This window comes from Podarcis vaucheri (assembly GCF_965113315.1).
Source record: "Podarcis vaucheri genome assembly, chromosome: 2".
Lineage (NCBI taxonomy): Eukaryota > Metazoa > Chordata > Lepidosauria > Squamata > Lacertidae > Podarcis > Podarcis vaucheri.
This window is the reverse complement of record NC_138760.1, coordinates 76648295-76665982: the sequence shown is the minus strand read 5'-3', so window position 1 is coordinate 76665982 and position 17688 is coordinate 76648295. Positions and strand designations below refer to the sequence as shown.

At 39.9% G+C, this 17688-nt stretch overlaps 1 protein-coding gene across 4 annotated transcripts in view; it reads right to left on the bottom strand.

Moving 5' to 3' along the window:
• The window catches only part of BSN (bassoon presynaptic cytomatrix protein), a 208085-nt gene that overhangs the window by 176799 nt on the left and 13598 nt on the right, over window positions 1-17688 (bottom strand). For all 4 annotated transcript variants that reach the window (XM_082214464.1, XM_082214463.1, XM_082214466.1 and 1 more), the window contains exon 2: window positions 5929-6328. In XM_082214464.1, coding sequence (XP_082070590.1) covers window positions 5929-6328 — 400 coding nt within the window. The remainder of the gene's footprint in view (window positions 1-5928; window positions 6329-17688) is intronic.

Sequence of the window (17688 nt, the reverse complement as noted above, 5' to 3'; positions counted from 1 at the left end):
CGCTGGCAACTTATGTTTTAAAACCCTGCATTTAGGGGCACCGCTGTCTGCTTGGCCATGAGATGCTTCTAGTTTGGCCTTTAGGTGGTTCCAAAAGTATCTAGGAAACTTGTTCTTTCAATTAACCACCTAACTGAAGCAAAGTTGCCACAAAAATCTATGCCTCTAACCCTGTGGATTGTAGCAGTGGATAACAACTGTGCTTTATCATCTTTATGGTCACCTTTAAGGATCTGAAAATGGATTGTTATCAAGTAGTCATTTAACTGCCTTTTCTCACAGCCTAAATAGTCTTGATCCCTAAATGTTTCTAAATCTTTTCCACACTGCCATTTTCTTTGGCTTGTTAGCATGCTTCTTAAATTGGACGTGTTAATCCAGTGTGGCCTAATTAATGCTAAATTTTACAATTACTCCTTGTTACTTCTGCAAACTCATTCTGCAAATGTATAAACTAACTCACATGAAAGGCTCGTACTTTATTTAGAATTATTTTCACCAGAAGACTGAAGATGAGGGGGCAAAGGAAATACAAATTATGGTATTAGAACCACACTAGAGTCTTTTTGGGGAGAAACAAAGTAGAATACAAAACTTCTGCACTCAAGAATCCTGACCAACATGTGTATTTTTAAAAGTATATTATAATCAAAGAGATCCAAACTGACTTTATAAAAGCATAACTGGGATCATCAAGCATAACAATGCATAAATGATTCAGAGCAAGAAAAAATGTATTTTATATACTGCACTGGTTATTATGGTCTCATCAACACTACACATTTAAAGCACTGCTATACCACATTGAAAAACCATGACTTCCCCCAAATAATCCTGGGAACTGTAGTTACTGTAGTTCAGAGAGTTGTTAGGAGATCCTTCTTGCCCTCACAGAGCTACAATTCCCAGAGTTCCCAAGGGAGAGAGATTGGTTGTTAAAACCACTATTGAGAACTGCAGCTTTCCGAGGGGAATAGGGGTCTCAGCACCCCTAACAAGCAGTGGTATGGTACTGCTTTAAACATATAGTGCAGATGATGCCTTAAGCAGATAAGCAAATGAAATCTATTGAGATATTATGTTGAGGGAGGCAGGGGACTAATTCTGTAAATTAGCAACTTTGTTTTATCCACCTAAATGTTCACTGGAATCTAAAAAGCAAAAGAGCCTACAGATTATCTACACCTCAGAAAAAGGCAACAAGAATTCAAGAAGCAAAGCTTTCGTCCTGTCAGTCAATCAGAAAGCTAAAAGAATGACAGCATTATTAATGTTCAACAAATGACGTTTAGGAAAAGAATTTCCTGAAAATAGCCTTCTGGCTTAACACCAAGTCATTCATTTGCAAAGGTGAGAATTATAAGAGGCATCCGAAGAAGATTTGCCCCAAATACATTATATAATAGAAACCACAGAAATATATTACTGTTCAGAAAATGATTTCTCCTTCATTGTTAGCTCTTGCATTCTGTCCCTGGATATTAACAGTTACTATTCTTCCACCTTGTAAAGTGACAGAGTAGAAGGGTTGCCATGTGTCCTCTTTTTCCAGGACATGTCCTCTTTTTCTGGGGTAAAATATCTGCCCGGGTGGATTTTTTAAATTTGCCAAAATGTCTCTGGATATACTTTCTGGATGAGACATAGACATAACTGGTGGCTGAAGACTTGCTTTCCGCTTCTCTTCTCCTGCCCTCCTCAGCAATGTATCACAGCTTCTATAGCCTACATATAGAAGGGGTACAGTGGTACCTCGCAAGACGAATGCCTTGCAAGACGGAAAACTCGCAAAATGAAAGGGTTTTTGGTTTTTTGAGTTGCTTCGCAAGACGATTTTCCCTATGGGCTTGCTTCGCAAGATGGAAACGTCTTGCAAGCTTGTTTCCTTTTTCTTAAAACCGTTAATACAGTTGCGACTTGACTTCGAGGAGCAACTCATAGCACGCGGTGTGGTAGCCTTTTTTGAGGTTTTTGAAGACTTTGGTGATTTTTGAAGCTTTTCCAAAACTTTTCTGACACTGTGCTTCGCAAGACGAAAAAAACCGCAAGACGAAAAAACTCGCAGAACGAATTAATTTCGTCTTGCGAGGCACCACTGTATTTAAAACGAGAGTCGTCATAGCATCCTCTTTTTTTGCTCTTCAAAGTATCACAACTCTACAGGGTAGTAAACCAGAAGAGACCATTGTTAATAGATCCCCCGCCCGTGACTGTGTTTGTTTGTTTGTCTGTGTGTGTGTGTGTGTGCAAAAATTGCATTCATAACAATATATTGTCTCTGGTTTGCCCTATAAATTACTTTGTGGCTTTAAAACTACAATAATAAACACATGTGTTGACATGATGTCAGTTCAACATGCCTACAGTGTTGATGCATTTTTTAACATGTGGAGTTTTTTTTGGAGGGGGGAGTTATTGGGTTGTTGTTGTTTTTATTTTGATTATGTATTTTCTGGTTTTATTCTGTGAACTGCCCTGAGACCTGCGGGTAAAAGATGGTATATTTGTTAAACAAACAAACAAACAAACAGGTTTGAAGCATTTTATGATAAAGGCAGCTTAACATACTTATTTGCTTGTACAGTCAAAATATGGAATCAGAGGCCTGCTCTGTGTGGCTGCTCAAAACATCCTCTGTGGCATCAACACTTCACATGATAAACAATAATCAAGCCCTTCAAATTGGTCTCTTTCAAATTCACAAGCATCCTGTTCCACAATTAGGATTACTTCTTTATCTAAAATAGTCGCTCATATAGTTCGCCAGCCTGGATTTGCTGGGTTTTTTTTTTGCTAATTTTCATTTAAATGGGTGAACCTGTGACTCTCCAGAGGTTGCTACAGCAGCTCTCATCAGCCCCAGTGAGAAAGCCCAATGGTCAGAATCTGGAGGGCCAGAGATTTTTCACCCCTGATATAAATCCTCCTAAATAACAAAGAAAGGAAGCAGAAGTTTTCCAAGCTGATTTGTTTTGTGACTTGCTAGAACAAAAAGTAAAATGGGCAAATTATGAAATATGCCGACAAATACCGTACTTTTCCGTGTATAAAACTAGTTTTTTTTTCCCTTAAAAAATAATGCAGAAAAAATGGGGGGTATCTTATCCATGGGTAGTGCATAGGGTGAACGTTTGACTGATTGCTGCCGCGACTGTTATCCGCTATTGTGCATGTTATTGGTTGCTGTGTCAATGGGTGGTGTTGATTTGCTGACACTGCGGCAATTAGGCAGACAATTGGCAGCTTCTGCCGACGAAAGGACAGATGGGAGGCGGATTTTGCGAGACGTGCTGGTGAGCAACCCCCCTCCACAAAAAAAGCTCAACAACTCAGGGCTATCTTCCACACAAAAAGAGCTTAACAACTCTGTGCCATCTTCCCCCATTCTCTTAGAGTCCCCCAAAATAGGGGGCTTCTTATACAGGGGGTGTCTTATAGACGGAAAAGTACGGTATGTCATTTGAATTTATAGATCCTTTTGTGTATTCCCAACCTTTCCATACTGCTTAATACTATTCAGAAAAGTCAGTTTCATTTATCTAAATGGAAAAGCATAATGAACATTCATCGCAAAATATATTTCACATAAAGTACTCGGGCAAATATGCATTAACAAAATCAGGACATAATTCAAGCACAGCTGCTGTACAAACTCCATTAATTTCAAACTCCATTGAAATAAATGGAGGTTGAGCAGTAACAGTGGTTAGGGTAATGCATCTTTAATTATATGTAAATAATTTTGAAATGAAAAAGGGCAGATAGCAAAACATTGCAACAAATAATTCATCCAGTTTAAATCACAAATGAAAGGCTGTGAGATGAAGGATAATGTATTATGTTATCTCCCTGCTTGAGAGATGCTCAAGTGAGTTAACATTATATAAGGAACTTGTATAACTAGAGAATCTTGTTAGCTGGGCTATCGTACTCATGTTCAGACCAGAGGGGCGTGGGGGCGAACCATACTGAACTAGTTTAACAAAATGGCGTACTCCACCCTGCCTCGATCAACTTACCTCACATTCTCTGCCCACTCTATTATCCCTTGCACCTATTGAAGGATTCAAAGCAATGCAATGATTTGCTCTGTGGGCTTCACACAATAATATATCAAGGAAATACACCTATGTTTGTGTGACTGCTCTTCATATATTTAGGTATTTTTTAATTAAATAGCAGCCACTGAGACAATCAAGACAATGTGAAGGGTGGGTCCCTCCTTCCCCATGTCAAAGCCCACTACCCTTAAAAAAATCTGCTATTTGGCACAGGAGATGCTAGATTTGTTGGAAGTGCAGCAAAGGGGTTAACTACCCGCAAACTTCCTGCATGCCATAGTTTGAATACTTGTGGCCTCTCTCCTATCACACTATTTAGCAAAATACTAACATAAAAATGATGATGCAGTTTATTTATATGCTGCTTTTCAATGCAAATTGAAAAGCACCGCCAAGCAGTGAGCAGCGTATTAAAGTAGTACAAGCAACAGTACAATAAGATACCATATATCAATCAGCAAGCAAAACCATTTAATAACAAAAGCACAACATTGATTTAATAAATAATTATGATGATAAGAGTCAGAGGAGAACCTCCCCAGACTAGAAAATTAATTGGCACTCTCACCAACCCTATATCCTATCCCACTCATTTAGGCGCTAGAGACCTGAACAAAGAGAAATACTTAATTGGTTTTAAAGTATAGAAGAGTAAGAAGTACCCCAGTTTAAGAGTACCCTGACTTAATCTTATCAAATTTAAGGGGTTAGAATTAAGGAACATGAATTACAATCATGTCGTTCACATACTGTCCAGCTTGGCCCAAAGTCTGGTTATGCAACCCTGATGTATTTTTCATACAAATCAAAGGACTGGTGTCCAGGGAATGTGGCCAAGAACTATTTGGGAGCTGCTACAGCTGGTTAGCCTGTTTGCAGGCTGAAGACAAGTCTTTTGACTGCCACATACCTAACAAGGAGAAAATCAAAGTTATTTCGGGGGAGGTTTGTCAACACAAGAGATTGTAACCGATTTTCCCCAGTACCAAATATTGCAGAATGAATGCTAGGAAAATGTGATATCGCTGCAGCAGAAGAGATAACCTCAGAAAGGATCTATGGATCCCTCACGATGAATAAGTAACAACTCCAGATTTATTTCACAATAAAGCATCATTTAAAACCACTCTCTAAAAATGTCACATGAGAGGACCAAATCTGGACAACCATAATATCTGAGCTCTTCAGATGCTTAGTTTTATTCCCTATTCTACTCAACAGCCAATGGAAAGATTCCCTTCTGGTGCTCCTGAATTTCACAACCATCAAGCCTCAAAGCTACCTGAACCCCATTCACACAAAAAAATCTGAGTATATCAGGCTTAATGTAAGTGTTAGCAATCTTTAGCTATCTTTAACTTCAACTAGTAACAAGCCTGTTGACTGAAGCAAAACTATCACTTTTTCTCCCCTCCCTTTCATACTTTCACTCTTTCTTTTATTCTTATTGCAAAAGGTAGAAAAAGATTCACTGTAAGAAAACTTAAAAAGAGATTCAAGAATAGTATCAGATGAAGGAGCTAAAATGCGTTGGTTGACAGAATTCATTTAGAAAAGTTAGTTGCAGTTTAGCCAGGTGTACACAACCAAGCTCTCAACAAAGTTGCATATGCACCTATTATCTATTTGATGACATGACATTACTCCAAGCACTATAGTTCCCCAGTCCTCTAAACCATTCTCATCCCACCTTCATCACATACACACATCACTCAGTGTTTCAGATCTCAATAACTATCCGCAAAAGTTGAACTCCCCTTTTCATATCACACAGTGCAAGGAGGCCCTCACCTGAGTTATGACATATTAACAGAAATCAAGTAATGATGCCCCATAACTTGATCAAAATGTTCAGTTTATGTATTACCTCAGTCAGGTGAGGGTTGGGATTGAATCCACATTGGTTGCAGACCTTGTTGTGACACTGTGTACAGGTGTTGAAGTTTGGCTGGTTGGGAGAGGAGGTGAGTTCTGTTGTCTTGCATATAGGACAGAGTGTGCTGCTAGGAAGGGGTGCAATTTGTGGGACAGAATAAGGTGAGGTAGGGGTGCTGCCTCGATCCGGTGACACAGACGGTGAACGCCCTGTTCTCTGGCTCCTGCTGTCCACTTGGAGTGTCCTCCTTGGCCCATCAGCCTGTTGGGGGGTCTGCCCATGGCTCCTCATCTCTCTTGTGCTTTCGCTGGTCTGAGCAGGCGGTTTTGGGGATGGGGAAGCTGCTCTCTGTCCAAAGGAGGGGTCCGATTGATCTGGTCTTCTTGGTGTGCTGAAACACATTAAATGCAGATGTCAACCAGGTTACAGAGCATTGAGGTAAGATAATAGGCAAAACTGCCTTGACTATTTCCTCAGGATATACTTTGAAATGCATTTGAGAATCCCTGAGATTCAAAGTTAAAGGCAAGAAAATAAGTGTAAATAGATGTTTAGAGAAAATGATTTCCATCTTTACCTCCACCAATTCTTAAAACCACAAGACATGGATATTTCTTCAAGATGCAATCTAACAAGTTGTAAATACAAGATTCAATTGTATTTAAAGTCAAAACAGCTAAAAACGTGTCCTTTCTTTTCCCCAAAGGCTATAATCTGAAAGGGGTGGGGCTATATGTCAAGTGAGCATTGCGTATGGACTTGGAGGGTGAGGCATACATTTTTACACAAATAAAAATAAACAAAAATTAGAACCAACAGAAATTAGGCATACTCAGTTCCAACTGGATATATTCCCACTACTGGAGAAGGCAGTGTGGTCATTTGCAATACCACTCTCAAGTCTTCATGCAAGCAAAGGAACTCATAGTTTTTCTCAGCAGTTTTTCTATTTTGCAAAAAATGGAAAGGTGTTTAAAATAGACTTCAAGAGCTGCTGCTTGTTCTCTATTCTAACTTAAAAATAGGTCAGCCGACTGTAAGAACATCTCTTCTTTAGCACACAAGCATGTATATATATATATTGTCATTCATTCCGGCTTCCCTTATTAAGGAATATTCCAAACCAAAATATCTAAATTCACCCATCCTCTTCCCAGTTTCTAGGGCAGGATCAAACATAGTCCTGGTCTTTTGGGAATTTAACCTTCTGAGGTTCACCAGGATATTATATTGCAATTTCATATTCTCTCATGTCTGAGTAATATTTATAAACTCCCTATCATACACTGACAGAAAACTCTGCACTATTCATCCAGTGCTCAGTCCTGTAGATCAAATGTGTTGGCTTTGTCCCAAATACTTTTTTGAATTCCTGTGTAACCAGAACTACATCAAAAACAGAAATAAATAATGCAGTAATATGTGTGTGCCAAACAATATTTTGTTGCGACTGGTTTTGAACATACTTTCCATAATCCCATCATAAGAGTGTGATGGCCACAAGGGAAGGTTAGCTGAAACACATTTACCCATCCTCAGGCTCAATCATTCTTTCATTTAAATATACTCAGATGCTCAAGTTGCATCTGAGTCATCTGTCGTTTCCCTCTAGTCAGGTCCCCATTGCACTGGTAGCATCTGAGTATGGTTTGACAAGATAATGTGGGTGTTTCCCATGTAAGCATTAGTGGTTTTGATCAAGAGGAAGCAGGATAGGAGCGATGTGTTATCTGGACAACTCATATGCTGCCCAAATGATACGTGAACCAACTACAGGAACATCAGCCACCATTGCAACCGTAACGTTTGAATCAGGCTTGATCTTCTCTGAGTCAAGTTAATATCGAGCCAATCCCAAATGTGATTTATCCAACGACTTACTCCTGGGTGCTCTCTCTTATCCATGGCTAGAGGACAAGTAAGGAAAGGAGCAAAACCACATGGCTACTCAGCATATTTGAAGATACCTACAGAGAAATCAAAATAAAACTTTGCAAAAATACCACAGTGACACACACACACCACCTTTGTCCACCATTTGTATAGGAAGTTGCCACTGCCTATGGATTCCTGCCAGGCATACTAACGGTAAAACAAGCTACTGTCCATGTTGCATGTTCCTGCAGTATAACTTGTTTTTCTGTAGGGAAGCTATTATCAGCGTAGGAATATCACCTTATCCAACCCACAGATATGCAGTGGTTTGTGTCCAAAGGCACAAATATCTTGTTTGCTCCTAGCACAGATTTGGCATTGACAAGGCCAGTCTTCATGAATGTTTAATAAGCACTATAAATCTTTAGAATACATCAATGACACTGTTTCATACTGTTCAAGTAGATTGCTTTAATGCATGCATGCTGTTCCTACCATACAATTCCTTGTGACTCTCACAGCAGAACTACACATTGTAAGAGACATAAGAAAAGGCAGCCCCATGTCTTCCCCCATAATCTGAAGGATTGTTCACAAAGTCTTCTGAATAGGGAGGCAGAGCGGCAGCACAGTGCCATCCTCACAGCAGCAGTGTCACTGCTGCTTACCAGAAAGGCTCAGTGGTGGGGTAGAGGCAGAGGGCCTTTTGGGTAGTGGCACCTGCCCTATGGAACTCCCTCCCAGCAGATGTCAAACATACAGCTATGTGATTTTTAAGAGACATCTGAAGGCAGCCCTATTCAGGGAAGGTTTTAGTGTGTGATGCTCTGTTGTGTTTTTACTACTTTTTGTTGGGAACAGCCCAAAGTGGCTGGGGCAACCCAGTATGATATATAAATAAACTAATAGTAATAATAATAATAATTAGGAACTGTTGATGAAAATGACAAGTTATCTTTTAAAATTGTTTGTGTGGTGTATGTGTGTGCTTGTGCAAAAGATGTTAGAACTTATGATAACTCTCTGTTTTACTATGTTGTAAAATGGTTTCTCATAATGGAAAACACTTTCATTGCTTTTGCTCCTCTTCAGAGAGCCAGTGTGGTGTAGTGGTTAAGAGTGGTAGTCTCATAATCTGGGGAACCGGGTTCGCGTCTCTGCTCCTCCACATGCAGCTGCTGGGTGACCTTGGACCAGTCACACTTCTTTGAAGTCTCTCAGCCCCACTCACCTCACAGAGTGTTTGTTGTGGGGGAGGAAGGGAAAGGAGAATGTTAGCCGCTTTGAGACTCCTGAAGGGGAGTGAAAGGCGGGATATCAAATCCAAACTCCTCCTCCTCTTCCTCTTCTTCATCTTCTTCTTCTTCTTCTTCATGTAAGCATAAAGCAATATGAAGAAATGTTTCCTGTCTGGAGGTAGTTAGCCGTCATTTTCAAATCACTATTAATTAAACCAGTTCATATCTGAAGTCAGCTCAATACTTTATCCATTCCAAATCTATTCAATATATATTTGTTTAGTTGACCAAATCGGTCTGATGGTAGAACGATATCCTTAGAGCTGTCACTTAAAATGGAAGTCCTGGGTCATGTTATTCCCCTGCATGTCGTAAGGACGTAAGACCTATCTGTTCCAGCATTCTGTTCCCATGGTGGCCCACCAGCAGGACATGAAGGCAATAGTAATCATCATCATCATCATCATCATCATCATCATCTATTATTTGTACCCCACAGCATCTGGCTGGGTTTCCCCAGCCACTCTAGGCAGCTTCCAACAAAGATTAAAAATACATTAACATGTCACACATTAAAAACTTCCCTAAACAGGGCTGCCTTCAGATGTCTTCTAAATGTCAGGTAGTTGTTTATCTCTTTTACATCTGGTGGGAGGGCGTTCCACAGGGCGGGCGCCACTACCGAGAAGGCCCTCTGCTTGGTTCCCTGTAGCTTTGCTTCTCGCAGTGAGGGAACCACCAGAAGGCCCTCGGCGCTGGACCTCAGTGTCCAGATTGAACGATGGGGGTGGAGACGCTCCTTCAGGTATACTGGGCCGAGGCCATTTAGGGCTTTAAAGGTCAGCATCAACACTTTGAATTGTGCTTGGAAACGTACTGACTGCGATCCCCAGCCACTGATATTCAGAGACATATTGTCTCTGATACTGGAGATAGTATACAGGCATTATGATCAGCAACAGCCTTATCCTCCATAAATTTGTCTAAACTCCTTTTAAACTCTCCAAGTTGATGGCTATTGTTTAATTTTGTGATAGAAAATTCCATGGTTTTAACTATGCAAGTCAAGAAGTACTTTCAGCTTAATTGGATCGCCTGTTTCTAGCATTTTGACAGAGGGAGAAAAGCTCCTCTCTAGCCACTTTCAAAGTGAATCTATCACAGCTCAGAACATATTCATTATAAACTTGTAGCAGGTGCCATTTTAAGGCACTATTTTTGCTATTTTAATTGATCCTTAATTATCACTAAAATATTTTTATGTCTATAAGAGAGGAACAGCACTATAATTGCATAATGCTACAATATTACTGTGGTATAGTTATAGAACTACTGGGTTACCGTATGTTGCTATATCTATATCTCTTTCATTAAAAAAAAACAACACCTGATAAAGTGTAATAAATCACTTGCCTTAGACAAGAATTTCAGTTTGCCTAATAGAAGGGCTGGTCCTGAATAATGGAGGATTTTAATGAGAAGTGTCTATACAGACTTGTGCTTCTAAACCAGTTCAAAAAGCAATTTAACAAGTACAGAATTTAACAATTACAGTACTTTCCTACATTCCACTTTCCAAATCAAAACCCTGCCCTTTTTAAAAGGCAGAAGAGGCGCACCAAAGGCATCTATACTTGTGGAGACGACCCTATTATTCAGTTCTTCTAGAAAAAGTCAGGCTTTCTGGGGTCTGAGTAAAGACAGAAGAACCAGGGGGGCAATAGAAGATGTCAGTGATTGGGAGATGGCATCATGTGCATGTCCATAAAAATGTGTGAAAGAAACATGACCCTGCATATTACAACCAATATGATCTGGGGGCTGGCATAACTTTTATGTGAGGAAACGTTTTCGCTCTGAAAAATATAAGCAAAGGGAAGGACATGATAGAAGTATATGAAATTATTGGTATGATTAAAGTAATATGCTTTATTTATTATCAAAAGCACATTAACATTCAAATCTGAACAAAAAATGCAACATAAATTAATGAACTCAAAATAAAAATTTGCCCATCACTTGCAAGAAATTCAAAGTTACAATTTATGTATGTTTACTAAATTCAAGGAGGGATTACACCCCAAATGTGTACTGAATTGCACTTTAAAATAATAATTTTTGAAAACATGTTTCCCTCTAGCCATTTAAGAGTCACACAGTTAGTAGGGGAACACTTCCATGCTCCACCTTAAACATTAATGCTTCCTCCAGTTTGGCCTATCTAACCCTTATATATTTTAGGTATTAAATTGGAATTTGGATTAAATTATGTTCTTATTATCAGTGTTCATGCAACCACTGAATGGTTCTAATACACTGTAGAGAAGCACTTTAAAGTCTTGATTACTTATCTTCAGTTTGCCAACTATCATTAGGAAGGTAATGTAGTGCTTCTTCTCAACAAGGGTATTTTTCAGATTTAATTATATCACACCAGCTACTATAGATCCACCACACTTAATTCAAGAGTGCGCCAAAACTGCATTTCCATAAGCATTTCAGTATTGGCATAAACTGTGAATTGGCACGAACTGTATTATCTCAAGGGGTTACACTGATTTAAAATCAGTTTTATTATATAAAAATGAGGAAATGTTTTGTGTGGAAACCAAGTTTCAAAGGGACCTCATCACACCCAGATGTTCTGAACACAGCAGAGCATGAAAGGGAAGCAAAATGGAAGAACAGCTCTGTGGGGAAGCTCTCTGAAGACTGCCCAGAAGTAATAGTTGCAATATAAGCCAGAAGGTCAACAAAGCTGAGCTTCATGGGAATGCTCTAGCAGGAAGGTATGGCTCAAAGCAGGGGATAAAAGAACAAAAGAGGATTGCAAAAGAGGAACTCTGTTCTTCCATAAGCCAACTTTTAGGACTCAATATATTGGGGTGTCAGCAAAGTTCTCTGACCTCTGGCTCAAAAATAAACCTCTGAGGCCTTGTTAAAACAAACACCTCAAAGGAGAGGCAAACTTTACTACCCTAGACATTATCATCCGGCTAGGATTAAAATCCAAGGTGAAGAAGAGATTCACGCACATCTCTGCCAGTCCTTGTGATCCCTGAAAGCCCTCCCAGCTGGCCTCCACTCTCCCAAATGCACTCCTCTTTCCATCTGCTGCATTCATCTTTCAAGCAGTGATAGGAGCAGGGCGATGGTGCATGGGGAGCGGAGACTATTTCCTCCTTTCCCTCCCTCCTTTTATGCTGCTCCACTGCAACTGCAAAGGCCCATGGGAGAACTACATCTCCCATGATCCCCTGGGATTTGGCACCAGCACACTGCTACCCACGATGTTAGAGCAACAGAAAAGGGAGGAAACTGACTCCTCTCCCCAGGCACGCCACCACTGCTGCTATTGCAGTAGGTTAGTGAGTGGTTTGGGAAGATTGATGGAGAGATGTTTGAGGACTACAAAGGCATTCTTCCATGCCCTTAGAAGACTCGGAGAAATTATGTGAGAGCTTCCAAATGTTTTCTGAAGATTTTGGATAATGCACAAGGTAATTCAAAGTGAGCTTGCAGGAGCTCTAGTGGAGCTCACCAGACATACTGAGGTCAATAGGACAAGCCTAGACTCTTCAAAGAATTGGGGGGAATAAACATGACATATTTCAAAAACACTTCATCGCATTTCTAGGAATCGTCATCATTGATAACTTATTATCAAGAGTGCTTATCATGAACTAAGCACTTTACGAGGAACATAAATTCACAACAATCCAACCCGGCAGGATTACTATCTAATAACAAGGCATAAAAATATTTCAAACTCTTAAAGCACCAATATTAAGTTTCTAGGTGCCTGGATGATTAGGTATCTGGGATTTCTTCCAGCCTTAATTATATGTATCTAGTCATAGGCATAAAAATATGCACAAAAAAATATGGAAGCAGAAATAGGAAAGAATATATTAGTTAATTACTAATCACTTGATTTCAGGACTGGCTACACAACAAAATAAGTGTTAAGCAAAGGGTGTAGTAATCTATACGGCAGCACAATCTCACAACCCATAACATTTCAACAGCATAGCAGGAAACGTGCTCTGGAACTTTAAACAAATTTGCCTGTGAAAATGTTTGGGACTGAGATTTAAATAATTCAGGCTGCAATGCTACACTCACTTACCTGGAAGTAATTTCCATTGAACTCATTTGGACTTATTTCTAGTCAACATATATAGAATTGTGCTGTCAAGACCTTAAAAATCAACATAAAACTGAATTCACTGAAGTATAAGGAGAACACCAAACTAGGTTTTCCCGACGATAGTAGAGACTGTCCTAGAAGACTGAGGGACTAATTAAAATTAATGCAATGTAAGCCTACAGCTTCATTTTACTGGAGTTACATGGCTGCAACTGGGAACAGCAGCCCTGCATCTCTACCTCCTCTCATAATTTGTCAAACATAAACACAGGATGTGATGCCATGGCTCCCCACGTTTCCCCATCTCCACTCTACTCTACTGGCTGCTGCTTGCAGAACACTCATTGTCCACAAATGTGCTCACATTTTGATAAGCATATGAGCAATGCTTGACAGAGCACTTGTGATTCCTATCCCAGCTCAAAATGAAATATGGTTGTCTTTGGTCCAGTGCTGGCTTCTGAAGAAACTTCAACACATCAAGCAGTCTCCTTTTCAAAGCACCTCCATGTGAGAAGAGAAGGGTCAGACTACATAGGAAGCTGCCTTATAAAAAGTAAGACCAGTGGCCCATCTAACTTAGTTTTACACTTACTGGCAGCAGTTTTACTCCAGAATTTTAAACAGGATCTTATTCAATCCTCCCTGGAGATGCCAGAAACTGAAGCTTGGCCATTGATAGCAGCTCAGCCTGGATAGCTCAGTTTGTTAGAGTGTGGACCTTCTGCATGAAAAACAAGTGCTTTGCTGCTAAGCTACTGTAGTACCAAAACTTCTGGATTATTAGTCATGCCAGCTGGTTTGTTTACTCCAAACTACTCCCCTGACCTGCTGGGCAGAGAGAAGGAGGGGACACAAAGTTGCATTTTTTTTTTGTAGTATCCATGCATTTCCAGTAAGATGTCCAAAATTACCTGTGCCATAAAGATCGTCAAATAATATATTCCCCCTTTTCAGGTAGTTCCTAAAGGCACTGTCTTGAAACGTGCTGATTCACAAGTAAATATAGCGTTTATAGTAATTTACAGCGTGGGCTGGTATACTTAACTACATATTATTTATTAAATCTATAATAATATTCTACTCTCTTAGGAAATAATACACAACACATCTAATAAATAGCTTAACTCTTTGCATACGGTTTACATCAAGCAGCATTAAGGCATTTGCTTGAAATCAGTTTCAAGAAAGAATGAAGTGTGGGTTTCCTCCTCTCAAACAATTTCTGTTTACCTTCCATGCAAGAATCCTTACAGAAGCATTTAGTTGCAGGTAAAATGCCCAGCCATCGCTAGTTATCACTGAGTGGATCATTATTTTTCCATAAAATTGGAAGCAAGCCTTCATGGTTCTAATCCTGCTGAAGTTATGGACAACCAGACAGGTGAATACAAATACTGCATCCAAAGATATATCCAGACAATCCAAATAGTTTGCATGAGTATTGCAATGCAAGGGTGATTGCATATCCAGATGTACATCCCCAGCAGCAATGTGTGGAAAAGGCTGCTTGTATGTGCTGATAACTCTTGATGGATTGAAGCACATGTTTGTTGTTTGATTGGTATAAATATTCATCAACTGGGGAAATTGCAGCATTTAAATAGTTAGAGGGCATAAAATGGGAATGAAAAAAACATTTCGGTGGGCTGAGTGACTGGTCCTGGCAAGATACAATTTGGCATCTTCTTAAGCTAGGAGAAAGGTCCCAACAGATCTGAAGTTCTGCCAGTCCCTGGCTCACAGCATCAAACTAATTCTCTATTGTGTCATATTTCTAATGCTTATTTCGCAAGGAGGCAAATATTTTACCCATGCTTCATTGTTTACAGAGGACAGTAATATGTAACTCAACGTATCTGATACTGAGTCACATGCCAGGTTTTAAAAAAAAATCAGAAGAGATGCATATTATTATTATTATTATTATTATTATTATTATTATTATTATTATAAAAATCAAATAAAACCTTCCCCTCCTTTTTTTTAAAAAACCAAGAGCATGATTCATCCTGTTCCATCACCAGAACCCTCAAGAGCTGTTTATGGGTACTTCAGTGTAAAACATGGAAGGGCCTCATATTCACACCATCTCAGTGCGCATCGAAGGAAAAGTCAGCTTTTTGGGGGGGGCGGGAAGGACTTATGGATTGCTCTCATACAACCACAAGAGCAAACTTGGTGGTGGTGTTTGTGTTCTCTCCCCACCACACACACAGAAAGGCTAACGAAAAGCAAATGTCAATTTATCAAAAACCAAAATCAACTTAAACAGACCATGGTGAGGGAAATAGTACAATAGTATAAGTAAAGAACTGCTGAAATATCTAATGAACGATGAACTTAGGAAATGCCTAAAAGAATAAAGAACAATTAATAAGCCCAGGACAAAGCAAAGTATATCAGATTAATTTCACTATTTTATCCATACTCCAGAAGCCTATTTTCTTCAGCAAAGTAAGGTGAAGTTCTTGACACTATGTGTCATGGAAATTAATGAACAAAGAAAACTGCAATGATTAATCTTTTTTAAACTTTAAGTGTATTTGATATATACTGTCATGCACAAAATGGAGACCAAAGGAATAAGTAGAATTCCTTTAAAACAGATACATGAACACTTAAAATTCTTAACAAAGGAATTATTAATATTGCAGCCAATTAAGAGTGAAGTTCCCTATCAATTATTAATAAAGAGTCAAAGACATATTACAAACACAGGTGAAGTACTCGCTGAGTTTTGGACGAATGCCCAAGTTCTTTTCCACTAACTCCTAAGGTGGCTCTTGAAGTCAATAAATGAACCATCTGAGCCTTCCAAAATGAACTGTGTTTAAGGGAAGATGGTAAGCTGGGAGCACTCTTTCTTGTTCTGCTCAAAGGGTTGGTACTGCCTTGAGAGAGAGAGAGAGTAAGGTGACAAGACTTTGGGCAGTATGCAGTTATTTTAACAGTGCAATCGTATCATACGTTATGTCCACTGGAAGAGAATTGGGTTGCCCCTTTGTACAGAAGGTAAGCAAGCCTAGTCAATTCATGCTGGCTGGCATTGCACTATGGCCGTGCCAGGGTTATCTCATGCTAATGTAGCTGCTGTGAGGTCATGACAGTGTCAGCAGAAGGTGCAATGATATACAGAGTTGGGAGGCATGGCAGAGAAGAGTGAAGCTAAGGAGGTGTACACATTACCACTTACTCTGCACCGGTGCACTCTCACTTCTACTTTTTCAAGCTGCGTACACACAATGCTAGCCAGATTGATCCCATAATTTCTTGAGAAATACTGTTGCTTGATGTGTGTGGGGGTCTTTTCCCCCTTGAATCAGCTTCAATCCAATTAGAAAACTTAAGTTGCATTCACTTCATATTTAAACCAGATGTGTACATTTGATGCAGCTGCCATGGATGCACAGATGAGTATGAGTGCACGTGTGTTTCTGGGTGGTTTCGGGGTTCAGGAAACCAAACAGTTCATGCATGCTGTCCCTTTCTGATGTGGTTACAACACTGTGCAAATGTGACTGGAAATTCATTGGGGATTAATGACCTTGCTGTGATTGAAGCTGCTAAGGTGTGCTTAGGTGTAGTCTGATGTTTGCTTAGAGGTTACTTTTGCCCTGCTGCCAGTGTAACATGCTAGCCAAGGCACATGACACAACACAAACAGAATGCAATCTCGCCAAATAGGTATATTTGCCAAGGAGCTAGTGGGGGGTGGAGCTGTGGAATAGAAGAGCATCTACAAAACTTCCCAATGCCCGCATCACTTTATCAGCCACTTCCCCCCCAAAAAACCCTAATGATCACTTAGTTACAGGCACTATCCATTGCAGCTGCTATCTATTATTTATCACTGTCTTCATGTCTCTCCGCAGGCCACCAGGCAGCCATTCAACATGCACAAAGACAAGGGTTAGAGTTAGCAGTAGTGACCAGCAGAAGCCAGGGCCCCTGAGCCTTTCCAGACAACATGACAGGCAAAAATGTAGTGTGTTTAGTCATATGCCGCAAGTGGTGTACAGTAGTGGTGAGAGCCATACCTGCTAGGTCTCTAAGGCAAAGCAATGCAGAACTGCAGAGCTGGAAGGGGCCTCAAGAGTCATCTAGTTCAAGCCCCTGCACTGCAGGAATCACAGTCGAAATATATTTTTAAAAATAAAAAATTGTCCAGTAGCACCTTAGAGACCAAATAAGTTTGTTCTTGGTATAAGCTTTTGTGTGCATGCACACAAACAGAAGTCATCAGACCCTATCTGAAGAAGTGTGCATGCACGTGAAAGCTTATACCAAGAACAAACTTAGTTGGTCTCTAAGGTGCTACTGGACAATTTTAATTTTTTAAAATATATTTCGACTGTGTCAGACCGACACGGCTAACTACCTGAATGCAGGAATCACAGTTAAAGAAGCCCTGACAGATGGTCACCCAACCATTCTTTAAAGGAGAGTCCACCACCTTCCAAGGTGTTCAACTGTCAACCAGCTCTT